Source organism: Sebastes fasciatus, chromosome 21, assembly GCF_043250625.1.
Source record: "Sebastes fasciatus isolate fSebFas1 chromosome 21, fSebFas1.pri, whole genome shotgun sequence".
NCBI lineage: Eukaryota > Metazoa > Chordata > Actinopteri > Perciformes > Sebastidae > Sebastes > Sebastes fasciatus.
Genome location: NC_133815.1, coordinates 25,223,355 through 25,249,456, shown reverse-complemented (window position 1 = coordinate 25,249,456; position 26,102 = coordinate 25,223,355). Strand labels below are relative to the sequence as shown.

At 46.0% G+C, this 26,102-nt stretch overlaps 2 protein-coding genes across 3 annotated transcripts; one reads left to right on the top strand and one right to left on the bottom strand.

The window, feature by feature from the left end:
* Nucleotides 1-891: 891 nt before the first annotated feature.
* steap2 (STEAP family member 2, metalloreductase) lies at nucleotides 892-16,826 on the top strand. 2 transcript variants are annotated; one of them, XM_074622043.1, is made up of 6 exons: nucleotides 892-1,032; nucleotides 6,982-7,437; nucleotides 9,149-9,315; nucleotides 13,063-13,590; nucleotides 15,245-15,409; nucleotides 15,491-16,825. In XM_074622043.1, the coding sequence occupies exons 2-6, from the start codon at nucleotides 7,041-7,043 to the stop codon at nucleotides 15,782-15,784; spliced, it is 1,551 nt and encodes a 516-aa protein (XP_074478144.1). In that variant the 5' UTR covers nucleotides 892-1,032; nucleotides 6,982-7,040; the 3' UTR covers nucleotides 15,785-16,825. The 2 variants fall into 2 exon arrangements, with proteins under 2 accessions (XP_074478144.1, XP_074478145.1); XM_074622044.1 differs by lacking the exon at nucleotides 892-1,032 and adding an exon at nucleotides 2,134-2,388 and having other exon boundaries at nucleotides 15,491-16,826.
* Nucleotides 16,827-21,807: 4,981 nt separating this feature from the next.
* Nucleotides 21,808-23,783, bottom strand: mos (v-mos Moloney murine sarcoma viral oncogene homolog). Its single transcript, XM_074622048.1, has one exon. The coding sequence runs from the start codon at nucleotides 23,719-23,721 to the stop codon at nucleotides 22,675-22,677; it is 1,047 nt and encodes a 348-aa protein (XP_074478149.1). The 5' UTR covers nucleotides 23,722-23,783; the 3' UTR covers nucleotides 21,808-22,674.
* Between the last annotated feature and the right edge of the window lie 2,319 nt (nucleotides 23,784-26,102).

Below are 26,102 nucleotides of genomic sequence, written 5' to 3'. Positions count from 1 at the left end.
AATGGTTGTTAACAGCGACACCTGTGGCCGTTAAGTCAGCGAAAGCCAGCGTCGGGCTCCTGCTTGCTCGCTCTAAATAGGGAGGCGACACATGTCAGCTAAAACCACAATATCACTCTATATTTCAGCTGCTTGGCAGTAATGTTAGCTGACCAGACGAAAGTCTCTACATGAATCAATGCTGATCCTAGTGTTGGCTTTTCCTGCCTCAGCCCCGCTGCTTCAGCCCCGGAGGCTGAAGCAGCGAGTAACGTTTTCGTCTCCTGTCCGTTGCCGGAGTGAACAGGGGAGACACTGGGACCCGGTTTGAGACGACAACGTTTCTCTTCGCGTAGCCCCGTAACTTCACAAGACACGGGAAACCTCTGTTGGTCTGGAGGAGCTGCAGCATTTATTTCTTCACAAACGTCCACTGTACATTCACTAGATATTCTCAGAGCTAAACTAACTCTTCTGCAGTGTGGAGTGAGCGCGCATGCACGTGAGAGTGGAGCGATAAACGCACGTCGTGTGAGTGAAGACAAGCAGGCAGAGGAGCGGTCTGAACAGCGTAGCCACACGCGAGCGCGCATGGGATCCCGACCCGGTAGATTTATACGTGTAAAAAGTTACAAACAGTCCCTTTAATCAAATCATTAGTTTTATATCTATCTATATATATATATATATATATATATATATATACATATATATATATATATATGTATATATATATATAACTAATGTACATCATTTTACATAATTTTATGTATATATATATAAAACTAATGTACATAATTTTACATAATATTTATATATATATACAGTATATAGCCTACTGTATGCAGACACGTTATTTTCAGATGAAAGCTGTTCTCTACAATCTTCCCCACGGGACCTGAACGCAGCATGTGTGCATCCAGAGGAGGCTGAGCAGCATCACATTGAGGATGAGGATGAGAGGATAGGGGGGTGATGGTGATGGGGGGGTGCAGCTAGCAGCTGGTCTTCGTCTCAGAGTCGCAGCAGCATCTCTGTGAAGCTCGATGACAGGTTGGTAACATCCATCACCAGCTCTCCATCAGACCAGCCGGTAACAGTACTGGCACTGTGCACGGAGTCGGTTCACATGTGTGTGTGCGTGTGTGCGTGCGTGTTGTCATCAGCTCGCTGTGTGTTGTGCTGCTTCATGACGGAGCAGCAGAGCGGCCGTGATGCTCAGATACGCTACAGGTGCACACGGCCGTGTCCTTCACACGATCACCGTCTGTGCACGGAGAAGGTCATTAACACACGCAGCTTCACCGGTTGGATGGATGTCCTCCATGTCCTCCCGCTGGACGGACGGATGTCCTCCCGGTGGACGGATGTCCTCCCTCTGGTCGGCTTTTACCGAGCTGCTTCAGCAGATGTTGGGTATCTGGAGGATCAGCCTGTTTTCAGCTTTACAACCTGGCAACCCAAAATGCTTTATCTTAGTGATGTCATTTAACTGATCTATAAAACATTAGTAAATGTTTTATTAATCATAAATAAACCCTTTATGAGCTGTGACTTATTAGAAAGCAGTGCCGATGTTTTTACTCTCAGATTCATGAGTGGACCTGATGCTGATGCTGTTTCCAAGGTCACGGCTGAACTTTCAGAGTCTTCCCATTTGATTTGTGTTTAGCTGACAGAACTGGCAACACCTCACAGACTGGCTACTCAATCATATGTCTGCTTACCTCCCAAAACCTGTGGAACCCCCTGTGCTAAATTACTTTAATAATTATTGATTTGCATAATGTGCCAATTCCTTTCAAATGTTTTAGCCCTCAGATGCTGCTAATGAGCACACTGCCAGAGGTGATAGTTAAAAATGGATCAAATCTGTGCAGCAGAAGCTGAGCTATCCTACAGTATGTTTTGGTGCCTAGTGTGGCTAAAGCTCCATAAACACTGGATCCTACATTTCCCATAATGCAGCCAATGGCATCCTTTCATTAAACCCTCCATGTCTGGTAAACATCCACATCTTTCATACTCTACACCTTCAGTTTCTGTATCTGTTCTAAATGTGTCGTGTCTCCAAGCTGAGATATCCCAGATGACATCACTGTGACATCATCTCCGACTCGACAGTATAAAGCTCCTTTACAGCGACGGAATCATTATACAGCTGTTGGCTCAGGCTGACACCTCTTCCTAACATACAGCGACCGAGCGAACAGATATACTACTACGTGTGATGTCCCTCTCTACTACAGAGAGAGAGTGATTAACTGTCAGTTACTGTCAGCGTCGACTGTAATCAGTGGAAATAGGTTAGAGGTGTGCAAAACTTCGCATGAATAGAGCCGGGGTGAGCGACGTACATCTCTGAGAGGTCGTACAACACAAGCGAGGATCTAGATAGGAGGGAACGACGTGAGTAACAACAGCTTCAAGTCTGATCGGACACAGGTGCCGACAGGCAGTGCACAGAGGCAACGCACACGGTGGATGGAAGCAGAGATTATTTAATTTTTTTGTCATCATCATCAACATCATCAATGTCATCATCATAATGAATATCCTAATCAACATCAACAGCATCATCAACAGCATCAGTGTCTTGAGGTGCAGAGGTGTTTATCTTTAGGTGGACATCTTCATCGGGAAAAACTGTACGCTTGTTCGCATATTGTCCAGTTAGACCTTAAAGGTCCCATATCGTGCTCATTTTCAGGTTCATACTTGTATTTTGTGTTTCTACTAGAACATGTTTACATGCTGTAAAAAACAACTTTATTTACCTCATACTGTCAGTCTGAATATGCCTGTATTTACCCTCTGTCTGAAATGCTCCGTTTTATTGCATTTCGATGGAAATGCAACAGAATTGCAATGGAATTGCGTTGCTAGGCAACAGCTTGGGTTCATGTGTACTTCCTGTCTGTTGATGACATTCACATACACTGCAAACAGGAATAAACTGGGACACATTTAGAATTTTTATGTTTAAAACGGCATAAAGGGTCTAAATATTGTATATTTGTGACATCACAAATGGACAGAAATCCTGACAGCTTGTTTCAAATGCAGAGTTTCTGAATACGGGCTGTGTGTATTTCCCTGTGAATTGAGTGTTTCGATACTTTCACAGTATTTATATAGGACTTTCGCCTGCTTTATAATAAAAAAAACATGAGAATCTCACTTTTTTATAATATGTCTCCTTTGCCATGGATGGCAATGGATCAGCGTTCACGTCGCGCCCCCCGTCAGTACCCACGCCCGCCTGGGGAAGCCAATGATCCTACCAGCAGACTAAATTCCAAGAGACAACGCCTGAGAGCCAAATCGAAGAATCTTAGTCACAGTCCCCAAGCCGAAAGCAGTAACCACAAACAGCCCCAAGAGCACCTAGCGGTTGGACCTGCCCTCCGAATACTACAACTTAATGTTGAAGGCCTGTCTGCAGCCAAGCGGAGCCTCATCGAAGTCCTCGCTTCCTAACATTCCATTGACGTTATCTGCCTCCAAGAGACTCACGTTGGCACAGAGGAAGCAGGCCGCTACTCCATCAATGGCTTTGATCTTCTGTGCTACACGCCCCATACCAAACACGGACTTGCCACCTATGTGCGCTCTGACATAGTTGAAGCTAACCATTTGACAACAATCAATTTCTCTGAAACCATAACCATTGGCGGTTTTCACATCGTTAATGTATACAAGCCCCCGAGTGCCAACTGGGATCAGCAAGTCCTACCCACTTTCCCCCACCCTGCCATCTATGTGGGGGACTTTAACTGCCACCACCCTGACTGGGGATACCCAGCAGTAGATGGTGATGGTGAGGCACTTTCAGCCTGGGCATCCAGAAACGACCTTGTTCTGATTCATGACCCCAAACAAAGAGGAACATTCCACTCAGCCAGGTGGAATAAGGACTACTCCCCTGACCTGTGCTGGGTCAGCTCTTTGAATGGAACCCCCTATCCTGCACAGACCCTCATCCTTGACGACTTTCCACACAGCCAACACCGGCCCTCACTTATACACATTGGCCTACAACTCCCAATCATAAACAGCCCAAGGAAGATAATAATAATAATAATAATAATAGCTTGGATTTATATAGCGCCTTTCATGAAACCCAAGGACGCTTAACAAAGACATAAATAAACACAACAACTGTAACAGAAGCTAGAGGCCATAGGCCTTGGTGAAGAGGTGGGTTTTGAGGAGTCTTTTGAAGGTGTCCAGAGATGGTGCGTTGCGGAGCTCTATGGGGAGAGAGTTCCAAAGTGTGGGGGCTGTCACACTGAAGGCTCTGTCCCCAAAAGTTCGCATTCTTGTGTGAGGGATGGAGAGCTGACCCGTGCCTGAGGATCTAAGGTTCCGGGGCTGTGTGTAAGGGTGGAGGAGGTCAGATAAATACTGAGGAGCCAGGGCATTGAGGGATTTGTAGGTGAGGAGGAGGATTTTGTAGGTGATGCGGGACTTGACCGGGAGCCAGTGGAGGTGGATGAGGGTGGGGGTGATGTGCTGGAAGATGCCAACTGGACGAAATTCAGTGAAACTCTGGACCGGAGTATCGTCACCATCCCACTCCAAACCATCACTGTAGATGAAGCATACAATCGCTTTTGCAGCGCCATCTACAAAGCTACCCACACAGCAATTCCACGAGGCTACCGACCCCTCTATGTCCCATGCCTGGACGAAGAAAGTGCTGCCCTCCTACAAGCCTACAAAACATCAGGGGACCCCGAGATGGCAGACCATCTCATTGAATCACTATCTACAGCTCGGCGGAAAAAATGGGAGGAGACTGTAGCAGACCTGAATTTCACCCGCTCTAGCAGAAAATGCTGGAGCCTCATCCGCCGCCTTGGTGCTGCACAGAAACCACCTACCCAAAGCCGACCACCTGTCACACCCAATCAAGTTGCGTCCCACCTACTGACTATTGCAAAAGCAGCCCAAGACAAAAACACCAGAAGATCAATTACAACTGAGCTAAAGGCACACAGAAAAAAGCTCAGAGAGGAAAGCAACCCTGAGCCTTTTGAGGTCGCTGAACTGGAGAAAGTCCTGCAGGGCCTGAAATGTGGAAAGGCAGCAGGATATGATAACATCTCTCCAGAGTTCATGAAACATCTGGGCCCCCGAGCTCTAACCTGGCTGACCCAATTCTATACCAGGATAATACAGTCAAACTCAATCCCAAAGAAATGGCGGTCAGCAAAAGTAATTGCCATACCAAAACCTGGTAAAGACCACAAACTACCAGCGAGCTACCGCCCAATCTCTCTACTCTGCGTCCCTTTCAAAATCCTAGAACGCCTTATACTACAACGCATATCTCCAGGAGTAGAAGAGATTCTTTGCGTAGACCAGGCCGGTTTCCGCAAGGGCCGCAGCACAGGAGAACAAGTACTGGCCCTAACCACCTTCATCGAAAATGGTTTCGAGCGCAAACTGAAGACAGGAACAGTATTCCTCGACCTCACAGCTGCCTACGATACTGTTTGGCACAAAGGCCTCCTGCTAAAACTCACAAAAGCACTCCCTGCCTGGGCAACAGCAACAATTAAAACTCTGCTAACTAACCGGAGGTTCAGAGTTCACCTTGGACAGAATAAGAGTGCATGGAGAAAACAGTCAAACGGGCTCCCACAAGGGTCAGTCCTCGCCCCAACCCTGTTTAACCTTTACACAAATGACCTACCCACCACTAAATCCCGTAAATTCATCTACGCTGATGACATCTGTCTGGCAACTCAAGCACCAGACTTTGACTCTCTGGAACAGGTGCTCACGGAAGACCTTGCAAAGCTGGACCAGTACTGCAAAACCTGGCGCCTAAAACCAAGCCCCGCTAAAACAGTCTCCAGTGTATTCCACCTCAACAACGCAAAAGCTGCTTCAGAGCTAAATATCCAACTCAGCGGACTTAAGCTGAAGCACGCCCTCAACCCAACTTACCTGGGAGTGACACTTGACAGGACCCTATCCTTCAAGGAACACCTGAAAGGAACGGCAGCTAAGGTGAAGACTAGAAACAACCTGCTCTGTAAGCTCGCTGGCTCAAAATGGGGGGCAGCAGCCCCCACATTGCGCACCTCGGCACTGGCCCTTGCTTACTCTGCAGCAGAATACTGTGCCCCTGTTTGGTCCTGTTTGGTCCAGGTCACCCCATACACACCATGTGGACACCCAGCTCAACACAACCATGCGAATCATAAGCGGGACTATTCGTTCAACACCACTCCCCTGGCTCCCTGTCCTATCCAATATAACCCCCCCACATATCCGGCGAGTAGCATCTACTCAAAGGATGCTTCAAAAGGTCGAAGACTCTCCCCATCTACCAATCCATGCAGACATCTGCAACCCACCCACTGCCCGTCTTCCATCTAGACGACCAATATGGAAGAATACCCCACCAGCCGACTTCACCACCCAATCAGCATGGGAAAAGGAATGGGAGTCCAAGGATGTCCCAAACAAACATCTGGTGTCAGACCCCACCCTACAGGTCCCTGGCACCAACCTGCCAAGGATACAGTGGTCAACTCTTAATAGATTCAGGTCCGGACATGGCCCCTGCTTGGCCAGCCTTCACAAATGGGGCAGCAGCCCAAGCCCATTGTGTGCCTGTGGAGAGGTGCAAACAATGGAACACATCATTGAAGCTTGCCCGCTCCACAGTCTAAAAGGAGGGTTAGACACCCTCCATACAGCAGACCAGGAGGCAACTGCATGGCTCAAGGACTTTGCATTCGCTAAATAAAATAAATGTAATGTGTAAAGGAGTTCCCGTTTAATAAAAGTACATAAGTCTAGTTCTGTCTGAATGTTAATATCAAACACACTGCTATGTATATGTAGTAATTATTCTGCTATTAATCTGTTCAGCTTTGAATCAGGGTTCAAGTTTAAATTATAAACTTAAACTTTAATATGAAATGCCCAAGAAAAACAGTCATTGAATGGTGCTTTAATTCTGCTGCTCTTTCCCTCTCTTAGACCCACTGAGATCCTCCTAAGCAGAAAACCACAGAAGAAGAAGTGACAGTGGAGGAAGGATGGACTCCATCTCTATGATGAGCGGCAGCAGGAGCCCCGTGTTCCTCACAGCCCCGTCCTCCCACCACCACCTCCGACACGCCCAGGCCTGTTTCCTGCCTAACGGCATGAAGAGCGGAGTGGGAGGTGCAGAGGCCGCCTGTTGTCTGTCCCCCCGGCCCACAGTGGCCATCCTGGGCTCGGGTGACTTCTCCAAGTGCCTGACCATCCGCCTGCTGCGCTGTGGCTTCCACGTGGTGGTGGGCAGCCGCCATCCCAAACAGGCAGCCCAGTCGTTCCCTCACGTGGTGGATGTGACGTACCACGAGGACGCCGTGGGGAAGGCTAGCATTGTGTTCCTGGCAGTCCGCCGGGAGCACTACTCTTTCCTGTGGGACCTCAAGCACCTACTGGAAGGTAGATAACACACGCACACTGAGATCACTAACATCTTAAAGGTCCCATATCATGCTCATTTTCAGGATCATATTTGTATTTCGTGTTTCTACTAGAACATGCTTACATGCTGTAATGTTAAAAAAAAAACATTATTTTCCTCATAATGTCAGCCTGAATATGCCTGTATTTACCCTCTGTCTGAAACACTCTGTTTTAGCGCATTTCGACGGAATTGCGACGGAATTGCAAGATAATTGCGTTGCTAGGCAACAGCTTGGGTCCATGTTTACTTCCTGTCAGCTGATGTCATTCACATACACTGCAACAGGAAATAAACTGGGACACATTTAGAATGTTTACATTTAAATCTGTGTAAAGGGTCTAAATATTGTATATTTGTGACATCATAAATAGGCAGAAATCCTGACAGCTTGTTTCAAATGCAGAATTTCTAAATTCGGGCTTTTTGTATTTCTCCGTGTACTGAGTGTTTTGATACTTTCACAGTATTTATATAGGACTTAAGCCTGCTTTATAATAAATAAACATGGAAATATCACTTTTTTTATAATATGGGACCTTTAACACTTCACCAGTCAAGTGATGACTCAACCACATCGCCATACAACACAAATGGACTTGCATTTATATATCAGTATCAGCTCTTGCCCCAGGACACTTTGACCTGCAGATATGGAGCTATGTTCCTGTCTTTATTCAAGAGCGTCGTCTTTCAGTTTGAGAGCCTGACTTGTTGATTTCATATTTTGTAATGCTTTGCCTCAAAACCCCGTCCTCACACTCAACCAGTCCCTGCTCGTGCTTGGATTAGCTCTGCTTCTGCTCAAACTGCTCTGCTTGCACTCAGATATATTGTTGCTTGCACATATTTCCGGCTCCAGCTTCAGCCCTTCTCCTCACACTGCCTCTGTGTGCACATAATTTCTAGTACTGCACTAATTGTCATAGTTAGGGATGCACCGATACCGATACCGATACCAGTATTGGGTATCGGGTCCGATACTGTGCTCATGTGCTCATGTACTCGTACTCGCAAAACGGCACCGATACCACTTTACGTAGGTGCGCCCTACCCCGCTGGGCCGGGATCCCACCTCAGCCGGCGCGCTGGCCTTCACTTTCATTGCGCCACGGGGTTTTGCTTGCACGCGTGCATTGGACTCCTTGGTCCGCGTCTCAAGACGGGTCGGGTGGGTTGCCAACATCGCCGCAGACCCCTGACGGCTTTTACATGGGCCGAGCCCCGATCTGGCGGCACGACGCGGTCGGGGCGCGCTGAGGACAGTCCGCCCCGGTCGACAGTCGCACCGGGAGCAGGGAGCCGTCTCCGGCGGGCAGAGAGGGCGCAGCGAGCCCTTTGTCCACGGTGCGGTGAGGTCCGGGCGAGGAGCGCTGTAAAGCTGCGGCCGCGAGCCACCTTCAACCCGAGCCTTTCCAAGCCGACCTAGAGCCGATCGCGGCGCACCGCCTTGTATGCGGGACTCCCCAGCCTGCCGTGTGTCGCTCACACCCTCCAGCTGGCTGTTAACGAGGGTCTTTTGGCACAGAGAAGTACTCGTATCGGTACTCGGTATCGGCGAGTACCCAAATGTAAGTACTTGTACTTGTACTCGGTCTGAGAAAAAGTGGTATCGGTGCATCCCTAGTCATAGTATATTTAATGTGTTTAACTACGGAGATCATGTGTGTTTGTCTCGTTGTCCTGCAGGTAAGATCCTGGTTGATGTGAGTAACAACAGGAAGGTGAACCAGTACCCAGAGTCTAACGCTGAGTATCTGGCCTCACTGCTGCCAGACTCCTTCACGGTCAAAGGCTTCAACGTCATCTCAGCCTGGGCCATGCAGCAGAGCTGCCCCAAAGACGCCAGCACACAGGTACAATCACACATATTCTATTGTTTGAACAAATTCCAACAATCCTGTCAGTCACATGAGAACAGGCGGTTGAATATGGAGGTAGCACACATTAATAGTTCACTATATTATTACTCAGTATGCCGTTAACTTGCATATCTTGTGAAATGTGGTATAATTCCTTCATAGGAATAAGTGCTGTAGAGCCTTTCTATGGGAACGTCCACAGAGCCTGATGGAAAAAACCTGGGTTATTATAAGATAATCAGCTCAAGGCTAAATATGATAAATATGTATTAACCCACGGGGGGGCTCAGAGCGTCTGAGCAGAATCCTCCGGAGATGAATTATGCACAGGCTAGCAGCCGGGCGCTGCCGGAGAGGCTGTGCGTAACGCGGATCCATCAGCCTCAAAACGCCGCCATTTAGGAGGAGAGGGCCCGCAAACGTTGAAGTAGCCTACGTCTCCACTCGCACACACAGGGGGATGATGGGAGGAGACGCCACAGAGGCGTGTGACCACCGTGATCTCTCTGGTCACGGCGGTCACGCCAGCGACCTGAGGAGCGCTGAGAGCCTTACTTCATTAAATTCTCAATTGTCACCTGCCGCCTGAATTAAGTGTTTTCCCTGAACAAAAATAAAAACGTTGTTGTAGAGCCCACACTGTGTTTAACTGTGTGTAACCAGCAGAGTGTACGCATGTTGTGAACCTGCCTGTAGACTCATCTTACTATCTGAATAATGAGCCCTTTAAAGGGACTGTTTGTAACTTCTTACACGTATAAATCATTGCGGGTCGGTGTCCCATGCGCGCTCGAATGTGGCTACGCTGTTCAGACTCAGACTCCAACACAAACAACACGGAAGCACCAAAACCGCAAAGTTCTATCTAGTGAAGCCCGTCTGTTAAACAGTGTTGGCCGCGGTCGGAGGACGTGGAGGAGACCGTAGCTTTGGTCTCCAGGGCCAGAGTCTCTGCTGTCCTCTGCTCCTCTGCCTGCCTTCACTCACACACCGCGCTCGTTCTCGCTCTTTCGCTCTACTCTCACGTGCATGTGCGCACACTCCACACTGCAGAAGAGTTAGTTTAGCTCTGAGAATATCTAGTGAATGTTCAGTGGACGTTTGTGCAGAAATAACTGCTGCAGCTCCTCCAGACCAACAGAGGTTTCCCGTGTCTTGTGAAGCGGCGGGGCTCCGCAGAGAGAAACGTTATTGTCTCTGACCAAAACTCCGGTGTCTCCCCTGTTCCCTCCGGTCGCGGTCGGGAGGCAGAGGCAGGAAAAGCCAACACTAGGATCAGCAGTGATTCATGGAGAGACCTTCGTCTGGTCAGCTAACATTACTGCCAAGCAGCTGAACTATAGAGTGATATTGTGGTTTTAGCTGACGTGTGTCGCCTCACTGTTTTGAGCGATGCTCGTTCATGTCTATGTAGAGCGAGCACAAGCGCGAGCCCGACGCCGACTTTCATTGACTTAACGACCACAGGTGTCGCTGTTAACAAGCAATTTCTGATTCTTACAAACAGTCCCTTTAAATAGCAGGAAAATACTGCTCCAGACTTTAGACCAAGTTTCTGTTGGTCAATGACCCAATCTCTTTCTGCTGCCTCAAGATAACAATACGCCAACAAAGTACCTGACCACACCTCATCTTAAGACCAACCTTGGGTGCACAGACGGGCTCAAGTACATTTGCTTCTTACACAACGTGGGCGCTGGGCGGGAAACAATTGCGTCGGTCTGAAACTAGCGATGACAGTTGAGTCTGTGTGACTGCCTTGCTTCCTCTCTGACACATTAATTCTGTTATAATTTAGGTACGGATTATAAAAAAGCCTTCCAGCATATTAATTCGTGTACAGGAAACAATAGAGCTCCTGGCCTCTAATAATCCCCCAGCCAGTCAGCTGACCTTATCGCTGGATTGGATTATAAAACTATATCAACTTCAGCTCTGCCGTTACGAAGCTTCTTAAACCTAAAATGAGATGCATGGGTTTCATTACCAGCTCTCGCCATCAGAAATATTGGAGCAGAAGAGATTATTCGTTTCAGGATCCAGCAAGGAGGAAAAGTGATGAAGAGGTTAGGCCAACTTCAAAGTTCTATCTTTCCTTTAGATCAGTGGTTCTCAACTCGGGGGGATCTACAGCCTCCAGGGGGTTTAAAGCCTCCAGGGGGTCTACAGCCTCCAGGGGGTTTAAAGCCTCCAGGGGGTTTACAGCCTCCAGGGGGTTTAAAGCCTCCAGGGGGTCTACAGCCTCCAGGGGGTTTACAGCCTCCAGGGGGGTCACTGTCTGTGCAAATGTTACGTAGTGGCCAAACGGCGGTACTACAACGTCCGTGTCTGTCACGTGATGTCATTGGGCCCAAAAATACTTTTTCCCATAGACTTACATTGGGAAAGAGACGTCTGTAACTCAGAGGATCATTTTTTTTAGGTGAATCAACTCCCCAGTATGAACACTCTAATAGTTCTTATTTAAAGGGACTGTTTGTAAGAATCCAAAATGTCTTGTTAACAGCGACACCTGTGGCCGTTAAGTCAACGAAAGTCAGCCTCCTGCTGCTCGCGCTTGTGCTCGCTCTACATAGACATGAACGAGCATCGCTCAAAACAGTGAGGCGACACACGTCAGCTAAAACCACAATATCACTCTATATTTCAGCTGCTTGGCAGTAATGTTAGCTGACCAGACAAAGGTCTCTCCATGAATCAATGCTGATCCTAGTGTTGGCTTTTCCTGCCTCAGCCTCCCGACCGCGGCCGGAGGGAACAGGGGAGACACCGGAGTTTTGGTCGGAGACGATAACGTTTCTCTCTGCGGAGCCCCGTCACTTCACAAGACACGGGAAACCTCTGTTGGTCTGGAGGAGCTGCAGCAGTTATTTCTGCACAAACGTCCACTGTACATTCACTAGATAATCTCAGCTAAACTAACTCTTCTGCAGTGTGGAGTGTGCGCGCATGCACGTGAGAGTGGAGAGAAAGAGCGAGAATGAGCGCGGTGTGTGAGTGAAGGCAGGCAGGCAGAGGAGCAGAGTACAGCAGAGACTCCGGCCCTGGAGACCAAAGCTACGGTCTCCCCCGTGTCCTCCGACCGCGGCCAACACTGTTTAACAGACGGGCTTCACTAGATACAACGAAGAGGTTTTGGTGCTTCCGTGTAGTTTGTGTTGGAGTCTGAGTCTGAACAGCGTAGCCACACGCGAGCGCGCATGGGACATCAACCCGCAATGATTTATACGTGTAAGAAGTTACTGACAGTCCCTTTAAATCATTAGGTCCTAAAAGTTGTAAAATGCACTAATAGCTGAATCAGCTGAGTTATTCCCCTTCCTCCGTTCATGTGAATGAGACCCAGACCGATGCTGGAGCGAGGGCTGGGAGGAGGAGTTAAAGGAAACGCTACTGCTCCTGCTCTATGGGCCCAACGGATGAGGAAGATCACCAGAAGTTCTGGGTAATTTATCCTCGGAAGTCGAGCTTTGTTACCTTCAAGCGTCACTGAGCTACTCTCATAGGAATGAACGCGGCGGATTAATACACATTTGCTGCTCTAGTGAGAGTGTGTGTTCATAGTGAGAAGAAACATGTCACCAAGTACAACGCTGGGGCTTATGGATGTACTTTTAATATAATTTTTAATGTCGGACAACAAGCTCTACGATACAGAGGAACGTGTCTCCGTTCCGTCCTTCCTGGTTGTCTTACATGTACGTCTAACCAGTCTTCCTCTGTAACCCTGACTCTGTGTAGGTGTTCATCTGCAGTGACTCCATGGAGGCTCGACAGCAGATTATGGAATTAGCCCGCCGGCTCGACTTCCTGCCGGTGGATATGGGCACCCTGTCTTCTTCGCGGGATATTGAGAAGATTCCCATTCAGTTATTCCCTGGCTGGAAGGGCCCCGTTCTCGCCGCCGTGGCCCTCTCCATCTTCTTTTTCGCTTACTCTTTTGTACGAGATATCATCCACCCTTATGTGAAATACAAGCAAAGCGACTTCTACAAGATCCCCATAGAGATTGTGAACCGGACGCTGCCCACTGTCGCCATCACTCTCTTGGCCCTGGTGTACCTGGCGGGCCAGCTAGCGGCCGCCCACCAGCTCTACTACGGCACCAAGTACAGGCATTTCCCTCACTGGCTGGAGGGCTGGCTGCAGAGCCGCAAACAGCTGGGCCTCCTCAGCTTCTTCCTGGCTGCTGTCCACGTTCTCTACAGCCTCTGTCTGCCCATGAGGAGGTCTGAGAGGTACCTGCTGCTCAACACCGCCTACCAGCAGGTCAGTGGGATGGAAGGCTCCAACACCATGTTCACACACTGATACTCATACAGCTGACTTTCCACCCACACAAAGCTGGCATTTTTCACCAAAATAAAAGGAATAGCTAAATTTGAGAAATATAATTAATTGCTCCAGTGACACGAGAAGATCAACATCAATGAGAAAGTTTGTAATCGGGCAGCCATGTTGAGATCAGTTGAGGAAACACAAAGCACCGCCCACCAGCCGGAACAAACTTTCTCATTTTACAGCTAAACAGTACACTACAAGATGATTCTGAACACATCTGAGGAGAGAAATAGGCATTACAGTAACAGAATATTGATTCATATTTGATCAGCGCTGCCTGGTTTGACCGTTGGTTGGAGTTGGTGAGTGATTGACAGCCACCTCCATTGAATGAACAGCCAATAGGAACGCTCTCTCTCTCTGAAATGACCTGTGATTGGTCAAAGTCTCCCGTCACGGGCTAGATTTTCTAAATCCTGAAAACAGAGCCATGAGGAGGTGCAGAAGTCTAGTTTTCTCTCAGAACACTTGAATTACAATATGCTGAAAGGTTATTATGGGATTTTTTGCCCAATGATGCCAAAAACATTCTGCCTACTACAGCTTCAACAGGAATACGTTGTGTAAAACTCAACGGCTGCACGGTTCTCACTTCGACTTCATCTGTAGCTTGTGCCATCATGTGGCACTTTTACTTTACTACAAAATACAGTCTGTCTGGGACATTAACAAGAACAGTGTTCACCCAGAGAGAGTGAAATAGGACAATAACATTTTAGATGAGTAATCCAGAACAACAAAGCATGATTATATTGTTGAATGTATTAAATTAAAGTATTTGAGCATGTCATGTGATGTGCTACTTCAGGACACTTTAAGAACAAATATTACTTAGTTGGATTTCCACAGAACTAAGGATGCTCATTTTGAAAAATGTTCTTAACCGATAACCGACCCTCGTTAACCGATTATTTATTAACCGTTAACTGACAAGACGTAGGTGTAGCAGTGTGTGTAGTTTATTTGTCAGTGAATAAATGCTACGAAACTACAACTCCTCCGCTACGCTCAAGAGAGCTGAGAGAGACCGGAGCCGACTTCCTGTATCCTGCAACTCCGGCTCCGCCTCTTGTCTCCGGCTCCGTCTCTTAAGGTGGGCTGTTAAGGTGGACCAGCTTTTCTCCTTAAAGAGACGAGCGGCTCCTATGAGCCGCTCAGCTTTTGAGTTAATTATTAACATTTCTTTTAACCGTTTTAACTGATAGCGTTAATCGGTTAAAATGCTTAATGTCGGTTAACGGTTAAACGGTTAATTATGGACATCCCTAGTCCATATGGAAACACAAATACACACTAAATAATCCAATTCTGTACACACTACATTGGATGTCCGCATACATGGACGTGTTTTTACATGGTAGTCATGCACAGTCTGCAGCATCATACATTTTTATTGTATTTTTAAATATATTACTGAGTCTCGGGGTAAGAAACATTTAGTTTTAGATCCTCAATATTTAAATTTTTGCACTTACATTTAGCATATTCCTGAGTGAATGTGTTGCCCCCAGCCCCCTTTGGAAGGGTGATCTGGCCATGCATAAAACCAGAAATGAAAGTGATTTATCCTCTGTGTCTTCAGCTCCATGCTAATGTGGAGAACTCGTGGAACGAGGAGGAGGTGTGGAGGGTGGAGATGTACGTCTCCTTTGGGATCATGAGTCTCGGGCTCCTGTCGCTGCTGGCCGTCACCTCCATCCCCTCCGTCCACAGCACGCTCAACTGGAGGGAGTTCAGCTTCATACAGGTACACCTGGAAGCTGTGTGTTTCCTTCGCTGTGCTGTATGATCACAGCAGCTGTTAACTGTCTTCTCGTCTTTGCTCCAGTCCACTCTGGGCTACATCGCCCTGCTCATCGCCACCTTCCACGGCCTGCTGTTCGGCTGGAAGCGAGCCTTCGAAGAGGAAGCCTACCGTTTCTACCTGCCGCCCAGCTTCGTGGTGGCCCTGGCCCTGCCGGTGTGCGTCATACTGGGGAAGGTGCTGATGCTGCTCCCCTGCGTGGCCCGCAAGCTCCACCAGATCCGCCGAGGCATGGACAGCAGTCGGTACCGGTGCCAGCGCCTGGAGCCGGTGGGCTCGGCCGCCCACGTTTCACCCGAGAGAGTCACCATCATGTGATCGAGCTGTCTGCTCCTGTATGGGGGTTTCACATATACTGCCAATGATTCTCATATCATTCTTACTTTGTTACTGCCAACACTTCTTGCTGACATTGTGTACTTATGAGCTGTTACGAGTCACTATATCTACCGACCTTGTATGACTGTTATCTTACAGTTTGTCCATCTAAATTGTAAAATGGAATATTCTTCCCTTGACTGTATCTTGTCAACATCTCACCAATACTTTGTAAAATAACACTGAGATACTGAGTGTTTGTCATGACTTTAAAGGGAAACTCCACCAGTTGTACTCGTTGTACTGAGCCTGTTAAAACAGTTATTAATAATAATAATAACAATAATAGTAATAAAGTCTTCTGTGGCTCTGGGGAGTGATGTCGATGAGGATGGAGACGACAGATGTGTGTTTACCAGGCGGGGGGTGGTGTAACCAACAGACAGGATGTGTTTTTGACATGTTTGGCCGTTAATCTGTCTCTTGTGAGTCCCTCAATTTCATCGGAGTGCAAAACTAAATTGCTGTAGTACTTCTTTGATTATGAAACAGTATTTATGTTGATAAATTTCATAAAATACAAATTTCTTTTCAATAGTGTTTTATTTTCGCAGCTCTCAGCAAAATAACACTGAATAGGTCAAATGTGTCAGAGACATTGGAGCATATTACTAGTTACTATTATCTCCTGCGGTGCTTTTTGGTGACGATGTCCCACTGCCAAGCTGTCAAGAAATGTTTTATTACTGTACCCCTGACTATGCTCTAATCAGTCAGATCCACGGCTTTGATTAAGAATTTCATTTAGATCTAGACGGTATTTATCTGAATGCAGTCCAGCACGACTAGGAGCTTTTCTGTTCAACATACCCTGTTATCTGGTTTACAGTATGTGAGTCTCTTATAGCAGGAAGATGATCAGTGATCTACTCAGTTCATTCATTTAATGAGTTCACCATTAAATTCACCTAACTGGAACTCCTTCCATGGTCTCACTAACATCACCATGGAGCAGTAATACGACTGTAACGGGCATTCACAGTGATGGATGGATCGTCTATCTACTGCTTACAGTAGCCTTTTTGTCTTAAGTTAGTTCTATAATCCATATAGTTCCAGTGTGCCTAGAAGCACAAGGCCTGTGCTTCTTCCACCTAAAAGTTTGCCGTTGCCAACACCTGTACAACAAATACATCAAATCGTGCGGAATGATCGGGGATCGTGTGCTATGACTTTTCTAAGAGATTCGAAAGCGCGATTTGTTTTCTCCATAGGAATGAATGGAAAATTGACGTCAGGAGAGCTCATCTTCGAGGCCATACAGAGTCGCCATACTTTACTGTAGAAACGTGATTAAAACTTTAAACTGGCCACGAGACTTGGGACTTTACTGGGCCAAATGGGCATTTTGATAGCTTGTACGGTTTTCACGAAATCGCAGTTTACGTTTTGTGAAATTCTCAGACCGTTTTCAGATTTTATAATGGGGGTGTATTGCGTGGGTCGTTAAGGGCTAGAGTGCGTGACATCACCGCTAGAGTGGAGGAATACTTTAAAATCTTTGGAAAATGTTCCAAACAAATTGCTCCCTAACCCACAATTTTCACCCTTTATAGATATTTTTTCATCAAATTGTAGGACATTTTATGCCAGTCGCAGTCATGTAGCTATGGAATCAGTCGGAATTACACATTTGGTGATTAATGCCTGGAAGTGAGAGCAACTCCAGGCTACCTTCCCATAGGGGCTCATGTTAAATTTCACACATTTTTTGGATTAGAGCAAAAGTTACTACTTTTGGAAACTGCTGCCGAGGTCACATTTTTGACACTACACACACAAATTTCGCACCATCTGTTCATCAGAGAGTCCTTACTCGTGTACAATTTAAATGCAGCAATGTACCATCATTTGATTTACATTTATCACAAATTGGGAGACACAGAGGGGTAAAACTTATATAACATGACTTTAGAATAATGAAAACGGTGAATCACTTTGAACTGAATTAACCTATGTCTGCTATTTATTGAACAACTATGAATACAGGAGAGGGCAGTCTTCCATAATTGATCAGGCAACATAGCATTGATTTCCCTTTCCCAAGCCTTCTTAATACAGTTAGCAGATTCAGACTCTTTAGAGAAATAATTCACCAATTTGGAGATAAGCTTCTTACTCTCTGGTGAAAGAGAAAGCAGTTCTAAAAAAAGCGTGTCTCGCAAGTGTGTTAAGAAGGTTTGCAGTTCACTTGGAGCTCAGGCACAGCAGCCCCTTCATTTCATTGGACAACATGTCGGCGGGCGTGCCGGGAGCCAATCGGCTACTTGGAGTGGTTAAGGGGTATATTGGCTCGTTAGGCTTTGAAGTCTGGTCTACTAGTTCACTGCAGTGAGTTCAATGCATATGTTTGGGATGAAGGTTGTCTTGCTGGCTGTATAAGATATTATGTGCGTCAATTAAGATAACCACACTACTGTACACTCATTCAAGTGTAAACCTGCACAGCCTTCTAGTAAAAGAACAAGAAACCTTTGAAGCATCTTCTCATGTATTCTAACCGATACACCACAGTGATTATAAACTCCACAACCAGAGACATTTATTAAGAGGTGCAAACCTATCGAACAAAGTGGATTCAAAATTTGGAATGTTTTCCCTCACGAAGTACCTAAATTGCATATAACAAAAAAAATTGGAGTGTGGTAGATTATACTTTGAGCTTAAAGATGCAAACTAGTTGTCTAAATAAAAGTCTTTTATGCACTTCAGCCCTTTTACACACCATACAGCAAATGTATCGTCCAGCAATGCTGGCGTAAAGGCATGGTTGTGGCAAAATGGTGTATATATCGAAAAACTAGGGATTTTGTAGATATGTTTAATTTGACTACGAATTTTCAGCGAAATTTCTGACAACGAAACTATGACTTACTGATTTAATAGCAGATGCAAGATTAGTGTAGAGTAGGGAGGATACTGAGGAATAAGTTTTTTTTTATAGACATAAGCTCCAGTTTTAGCCAGACGGCGGCAGAGTTGAGTGATTTGTGTATCATTTTTATATAGATATGTATAGATATGTTTGTAGCACAACCACTTGTCCAATAACAGTACTGATGTTTCCAGTCACATATTCTTTCTGACACTGATTGTTTGAGTGCTGTTCGATCACTGCTGCTCATAAACTTACTGAGAGAATAATGATGATGTTGACAGACTTAGCCATCGCCGTTACACAACCAAATGAAGAATGTTTCCTTTTTTATTTCTAACACTATTGGTTAAAGTTGACCTGTCCTCGCAGAGTCTTCACGCAGGGCTTAAACGCACTTTCTCATGAGTGTAGTCGGACCACCTCGTACCTGTTTCCATCCTGTATCCCATAGAACTCTCTGTCACATCTGCAGCACGTTATTCAGTCTGCAGGAAACATCTGTGATCTACTGTCCAATCATCTGATGCCCTGCTTTGATTCCTGAAGCAGCAGTGACCTCTGCTGGTGTGTGTGTGTGTGTGTGTGCAGCATCTGCTCTCCTTCTGAATGATTGAGATGACACATTTATGATGTGAGTATCAGTTGATTGTAATGTTTTTTCTAATAAATGACACTAATCCCCCCCCGCCCCCGCTGGCCAGACATCCTGTCTCTCCTGAGCCAGTATGTTTACACCTTCTAAGGAACAGTCTAAATCAGGGGTCAGCAATCTTTACTATCAAAAGAGCCATTTTAGGCAAAAAAAAATCTGTCTGGAGCCGCAAAACATTTGAGCATTGTGATGAAGATAACACAGTTTATAGTCTAAGTATATAGTATATAAGTCTAATGCAGCAAGGGGCAAAGCGCAAATGTACTACGGAGTATTAGGGCCACATTGAGGGAAAAATCATCTGAGATTTCCAGAATAAAGTCATAATAAAGAAAGTCGTAATATTACGAGAATAAAGTCGTAACTTAAAATAACACGTAAAATTACTACTTTATAATATTATGATTTATTCTCATATTACGACTTTTTTTCTTGTAAACTTCTGAATTTATTCTCGTAATATTATGACTTTTTTTCTCAAAATCTCCGATTTATTTATTTTTCCCGCACCTCGAAATCTTGCCACATATCCATAATAAAATCATTTCAGTGTAAAGCAGCTGAAAACATTACTGCTGCCGTCGCTCCGACCTGTGACAATCGCGTCACGACTGTGAGCCCTCATTTACCAACCAATGACATGATTTGTCCCGCCCTGTTGTTAGCGACCCCGGCCCGTTCAAAATTCACATCGAAATCGACCCCGGTCTGACCCACCTCTCGACCTGGGTTGCAAAGGCGAGTCGATCAATGTGGGTTAACCCTTTCATACACACAATCAACCCTGGTTCAACCCTGGTTGAGTCCTCGGTGTGAAAGGGGTATCAGTCTGTGAGGAGTGACCAGCAGGCTGCTGTGTTACAAGTAACACCGAGTCAGAGGATGCACACATTTAACAAAGAAAAGATTTTGCAAATATCAGATGACAAGTTGATGAAACTGATAAGAGTCTCAACACCCACACAACATGAACAAGATGAAGTCATCAGATTCTCAGCATACAATCAAAATGTTCACATGGAAGTTTGGTTCTTCCCAACGTTTAAAGGTCCCATATTGTAAAAAGTGAATTTGAATGTCTTTTATATTATAAAGCAGATTTAAGTGCTATATAAATCCTGTTAAACTATCAAAACGCTCAATATACAGGGAAATACACACAGCCTGTATTTAGAAATTGTGGGTTTGAAACAAGCCATTAGGATTTCTGTCCATTTGTGATGTCACAAATATACAATATATAGACCATTACACGGTTTTAAACAAACATTCTAAATGTGTCCCAGTTTATTTCCTGTTGCAGTGTATGTAAAAATCAGCTGACAGGAAGTAAACATGGACCCAAGCTATTTCCTAGCAACGCAATTCCATTGAAATGCACTAAAACAGAGCGTTTCAGACAGAGGGTGAATACAGGTATATTCAGGCAGACAGTATGAGGAAAATAATGTTTTGTTTTTTTAACATTACAGCATGTAAACATGTTCTAGTACAAACACAAAATACAAGTATGCACCTGAAAATGGGCATGATATGGGACCTTTAAAGGGGCTAAATTCTAAATTCAGAGCATATCTGACTGAAGGATTGCCTTCACACTGCTCTCAACATGAGCCATGTGGAACTCGTAGCTAACGGTGCTAACGACGGCCACACTGCTGACAGAGCTAACAGTGGTAACCTGGGGGGGGAACCTGAGGGTGGGAGCTGCGTGGCGTTATCATTTGTAACCGCCGTATGAGAGCGGTGCAGAGCGAACCGATTGCGGCCGAACTGTAACGACCTCCTTCTCCACCGAAAGACAAGCGTGTGCAGGTTGTGAGCGAGACTCGACGTCTGTGCAGGAGACCAGAGACGTTTCAGCTCTCACTACTTTTGTAGCTTCTAACAGAGAATCTTTGTGGTTTGAAGTTTAGTTTCACTCCTGCGTCCGTGTTTCTTCTTTCAGATATCGGCTTTATTTTATATTTTCAGCAGTAGGAATCATGTTAAACCTGCAGTAGGCAGAATGTTTTTGGCATCATTGGGAAAAAAAATCCCATAATAACCTTTCAGCATATTGTAATTCAAGTATTCTGAGACTTCTATTCCTCCTCATGTCTGTTTTCAGGCTTTAGAAAATCTAGCCCGTGACGGGAGACTTTGACCAATCACAGGTCATTTCAGAGAGAGCGATCCTATTGGCTGTTCTCCAGCTGGTGGGCGGTGCTTGGTGTTTCCTCAACTTGATCTGGCTACCAGGTCACAAACTATCATTTTACAGCTAAACAGTACACTACAAGATGATTATGAAAACATAGGAGAATAGGCATTACAGTTACAGAATATTGATTCATGTTTGATCAGCTGTTTGTATATTTAACTAGAAACTCTAAAATGGGTGTTAATATGTTTGTCTGTTAACATGATGTGAGGAAGAGCCGAGAAACAAAATACAGTATAAAAATAATTTTAATGAAACCATCATAGTTAAATCTTACATTACAATCTCATGGTGGCAAATAAAACACATTTTGATTCCATAGTTTAAGAAAAAAGGCTAAAACAAAGTCAGTTAGAACTCTCTCAGTAACTCAGTGTGGACGGTCGGAGTCTTCAAATGAAATGACAACGTGTTAACAGTGCACGGCTAAATAAACTTTAAAACGTGTGGTTGTATTGAGAGGAAGCAGTAATATATAGTGCAACCTACACCTTAACCAGCAGTGAATCCAGGAGGTGGGTTTAAAAGTGAAGAACTTCTGCATCCAAACCAACTCCTTCAGTCAAAGTTCTCTTTGTACTAAGGAGTGATCTGCCTTTTTCCAAGACAAAAATTAACATTTGTACCTGCAGCCGTGCAGACTGTTTTAGAGGACATTGCACCAAAGTCCACTCAAATAAAGGGCATTTTAAAGACATACCTTCCTGAGCCTCATACTGCTGAGAAAACAACTGTAGGCTCCCAGTGTCTCTGCTTCAATCAGGCACATCATCACCAACACTCTATATACAACACACAATACAGTTTACAACCAAAAAATGCATCAATCAAGGGGGTGTGAGCGATGGAAAACCATTTCAAAGCTGTTTTTTTATGACAATAAGTTAATAATAATAAGTTTTACAATGAGCCGAAATGAACAGGACATCCTCACATGGTAGTGTAGCACTTTAAATGTTAGAAAGGCACAGTGTGTTCAGCCTTTAGACAAGAAGGCACTTAAATGTTTGCTTTTTAAAAGCAGGTCTGGTCCACTGAGGCTGCTTCTAAAATCTTCCTAAAAGCAGCTGCCGGTAGAACCGAGCAGAGCAGCGGCTCTAAAACGCGCCCCCGTGCCGGAGCTCGAGCTCCTGGAGCAGCTCGTGTGCTCCGGGTCTTTGCCGGGCCTCCCCGCTCCAGCAGCGGCTCAGCAGAGTCCTCCACAGACGGCCCCGCTCAGACTGGAACACCGGGCAGTCCTGGAGCGACGGCCGCAGCTCGTGCGCCACCACCGCGTAGAGCACGTGCTGCCGGTCTCCGGTGTACGGCGTCTCTCTGGTGATGAGCTGCCACAACGTGATCCCGAAGGAGTAGATGTCGGCTTTAGGACTCAGACCCTGTCCCTTCAGCAGCTCCGGAGCCCGGTGCGTGTACGTGCCCCCCACGTGGCTGAGCCGCGCGCTGATGCAGCTCTCCTCCTCGCGCTCCGGGTCCAGCTTCACGGAGCAGCCGAAGTCCGCTATCTTACACACGTCTGAACCGGACACCAGCACGTTGGCCGGTTTCACGTCCAGGTGCACGACGCCGTGCGAGTGGAGGAACCGGAGTCCGCGCGCGATGTCCGCGGCGTACCGGAGCCACCGGGGCTCCTCGAGCGGCTCCTCCGCGAGGCCACCGTAGATGATCTGCTGCAGGTTCCTTGTCCCCACGAACTCCATGAGGACGGTCCCGGTGCTCGACTCGTCTCCGAACTCGCGCGGCGGCAAGCAGGAGGTGGAGGTTGTGGCCGCGAGCACGCGCACCACGTTCGCGTGCCGCAGGTGCGCCGCGTTCAGCTCGGCCCAGAAGCTCTGGCGCGAGGCCAGCGCGTTCTTGGTGGACTTCTTCACCTTCTTCAGGGCCACGGTCTCTCCGAGGTACTCCGCCCGGTACACCGAGCCGAACCCGCCGGAGCCCACCGGCGTCACGCAGCGCAGCTCCGACCAGAGGATCACCGTGGACCAGAGCCGGCGGGCCACCGGTCCATGCAGCCTATGCACCGGCACCGGGACCGGGACCTGGAGGGTGGAGGAGCCTTTAGTCAGCGGGCTGCTGCAGATCCCGAGGTCCAGGGACGGGTACAGGTCTCTGGGCAGCAGGCGGGTTACCGGGACCGGAGACGGCATCGTGCGTGATGGAGACTGTGCGTGTGTGTGTGTGCGTGCAGCCTGATTAGAGGCTCTTCTTCTTCTTCTTCTTCTTCTTATAGGTGCATTACCGCCATCTACTGGACTGGAGTGTGGAGCAGTGGATTGGCATGAAAAAAATAATTAATTAATTAATTAAAAAACACAAAAACAAAACAACAACAATAAAATAAAAAATATTAATCATCAATAATAATAATAATAATATTAATTAAATTCTCTCCATTATTCCTGTTGCCCTTAAGTCATTAATTAGAATATAGTGTACTTTCTTAGATGTCTTTCCTAGCAGATTCCCCCATTGTAATAGTTCAAACATTTACTGATATCAATTCCCTTCTTTCTTTGTCATATTTTTTTATTTCAAAATTACAGTATACATAGTAACAGCAGAACAAATTTAAAACATTTACATACAAAAGAAGCATAGCGAAAACATAAACAAAGAGCTGTGACAAACATAAAAGGACGACGGAAATAAAACAAAACAAACATAAAAAAAAAAAAAAGTAAATAATAATAAAAAAGACTACGCGAGAGTATGATAATAATTTCACTTAAAAACATTAAAGATATTGCATACATTCATTGTTTTAATTGCTTTTTTGTTATGTGAGGAAGAACTTGTTGACAGATATAATTCCATTTCTTTCATAAATACAAAGAAATCAGGCTTTTTTTGGGGTAAATATACACTTGTGAATGTGGAATTTCTTCGTCATACTTGTTGCACTCTATAAGAACATGCTTGACAGTTTATTATTACAGTGCGTGATTAGAGGCTCTGCAGTGTCAGAGCTTTTTAACTCACGCACACACATACACACGCAGCAGCCACACACACACACACACACACACACACACACACACACACACACACACACACACACACACACACACACACACACACACACACACACACACACACACACACACACACACACACACACACACACACACACACACACACACACAGCAGCAGCAGCAGCAGCCACACCGCCCCTCAGCGTTGAGGAGGCTGTAATGCTCTCTGTTTGGGTTCAGTGGGTTCATCCTGATGGTTCAACTCAGTTTACTGTGTGCAGTAGTAGTAGTAGGAGGAGGAGGGGGTTTCACATGCAACACCTCCTGCATTCTGTGGTATTAAAGCACAATAATAATCATAATATTTATGTGTCAGACAGTAACTACCTCATGTGTGAATGCCAGCTAGCTGTTCAGCAGCTATAGACAGCTGGAGACTTTTAGACGTGCACACTGACAGATCTGACTTACTGTAGGGTGGAGGTGGGGGGAGCATGTTACACTGCTCAGAGCTCGTGTTTGTCCTTTTAAGTCTTTTCACTGAGACTTTTCCAGCATTCAGGAACAGATGATCACATTGTGATTCGGGGTGAGATGGTGATGAGAACACAGGATCAGGTTGTTCATGGTAAAACTCTTTTGTGCTGTTCCTCTTACACGATCAGGTCAACCTCTCCAGCTGATCCTTGAATGGATCAATCTGCAGACGGAGACGTCCAGGAGAGAGTGATGGCAACCTGAGTTTGTGGCCAGTTATGTATAAAGTATAAACCTCCACAGAAAAACCCGGAGGTTTCAAGCAAACAGACATCCCGATAAAGAGAGAACCGTGGAGGCACACAGAACCACAGAGTGTTAGTTAACCCACAGCATGAAATGTAGCCTGGCTCAGCATGGGACAGCTAACCTGAGCTGTCAGACTGGTGACCGGTCCTGGTTGGGATCCACTCCAGCCCTCTCTTGTTTAGCATTACAGAAGATTAAATAAACTAATTCATGAGATCAGCAGCAGCAGATGACTAACTCACATCCTGTTTGAACTACCGCAGCATCATTCTGAACACGTGCACGGCACTATACTATAAATCTGGCATGAATACAGATTCATCTGCTCTCTCTTGTAGGATAGAGCAGACTAAAGTTTGCTCACATTGGTAGTTTATGAGCTAAGTTTCTTATGAACCACCCAGTCCACTTTAATTCAGCATGCATCCTTCTTCAGTAAAATCTCTCCACCTTTAGGATTCAGGTTCACCTCGTGTTTAAAAACCTCTCCTACTAAAAGACAGCATGTTAAAGGGATTGTTTGTAAGAATCAGAAATTGCTTGTTAACAGCGACACCTGTGGCCGTTAAGTCAACGAAAGTCAGCGTCCTGTTGCTCGCTCTACATAGACATGAACGAGCATCGCTCAAAACAGTGAGGCGACACACGTCAGCTAAAAGCACATTATCACTCTATATTTCAGCTGCTTGGCAGTAATGTTAGCTGACCAGACGAAGGTCTCTCCATGAATCAATGCTGATCATAGTGTTGGCTTTTCCTGCCTCAGCCTC

Excerpts from the sequence above, each read along its gene's own strand:
- steap2 (XM_074622044.1), top strand. The coding sequence starts at position 7,041 with ATGGACTCCATCTCTATGATGAGCGGCAGCAGGAGCCCCGTGTTCCTC. Across the intron at positions 9,316-13,062 it reads CCAAAGACGCCAGCACACAG|GTGTTCATCTGCAGTGACTC; the intron begins GTACAATCACAC and ends GACTCTGTGTAG. Across the intron at positions 15,410-15,490 it reads GGGAGTTCAGCTTCATACAG|TCCACTCTGGGCTACATCGC; the intron begins GTACACCTGGAA and ends TCTTTGCTCCAG.
- mos (XM_074622048.1), bottom strand. The coding sequence starts at position 23,721 with ATGCCGTCTCCGGTCCCGGTAACCCGCCTGCTGCCCAGAGACCTGTAC.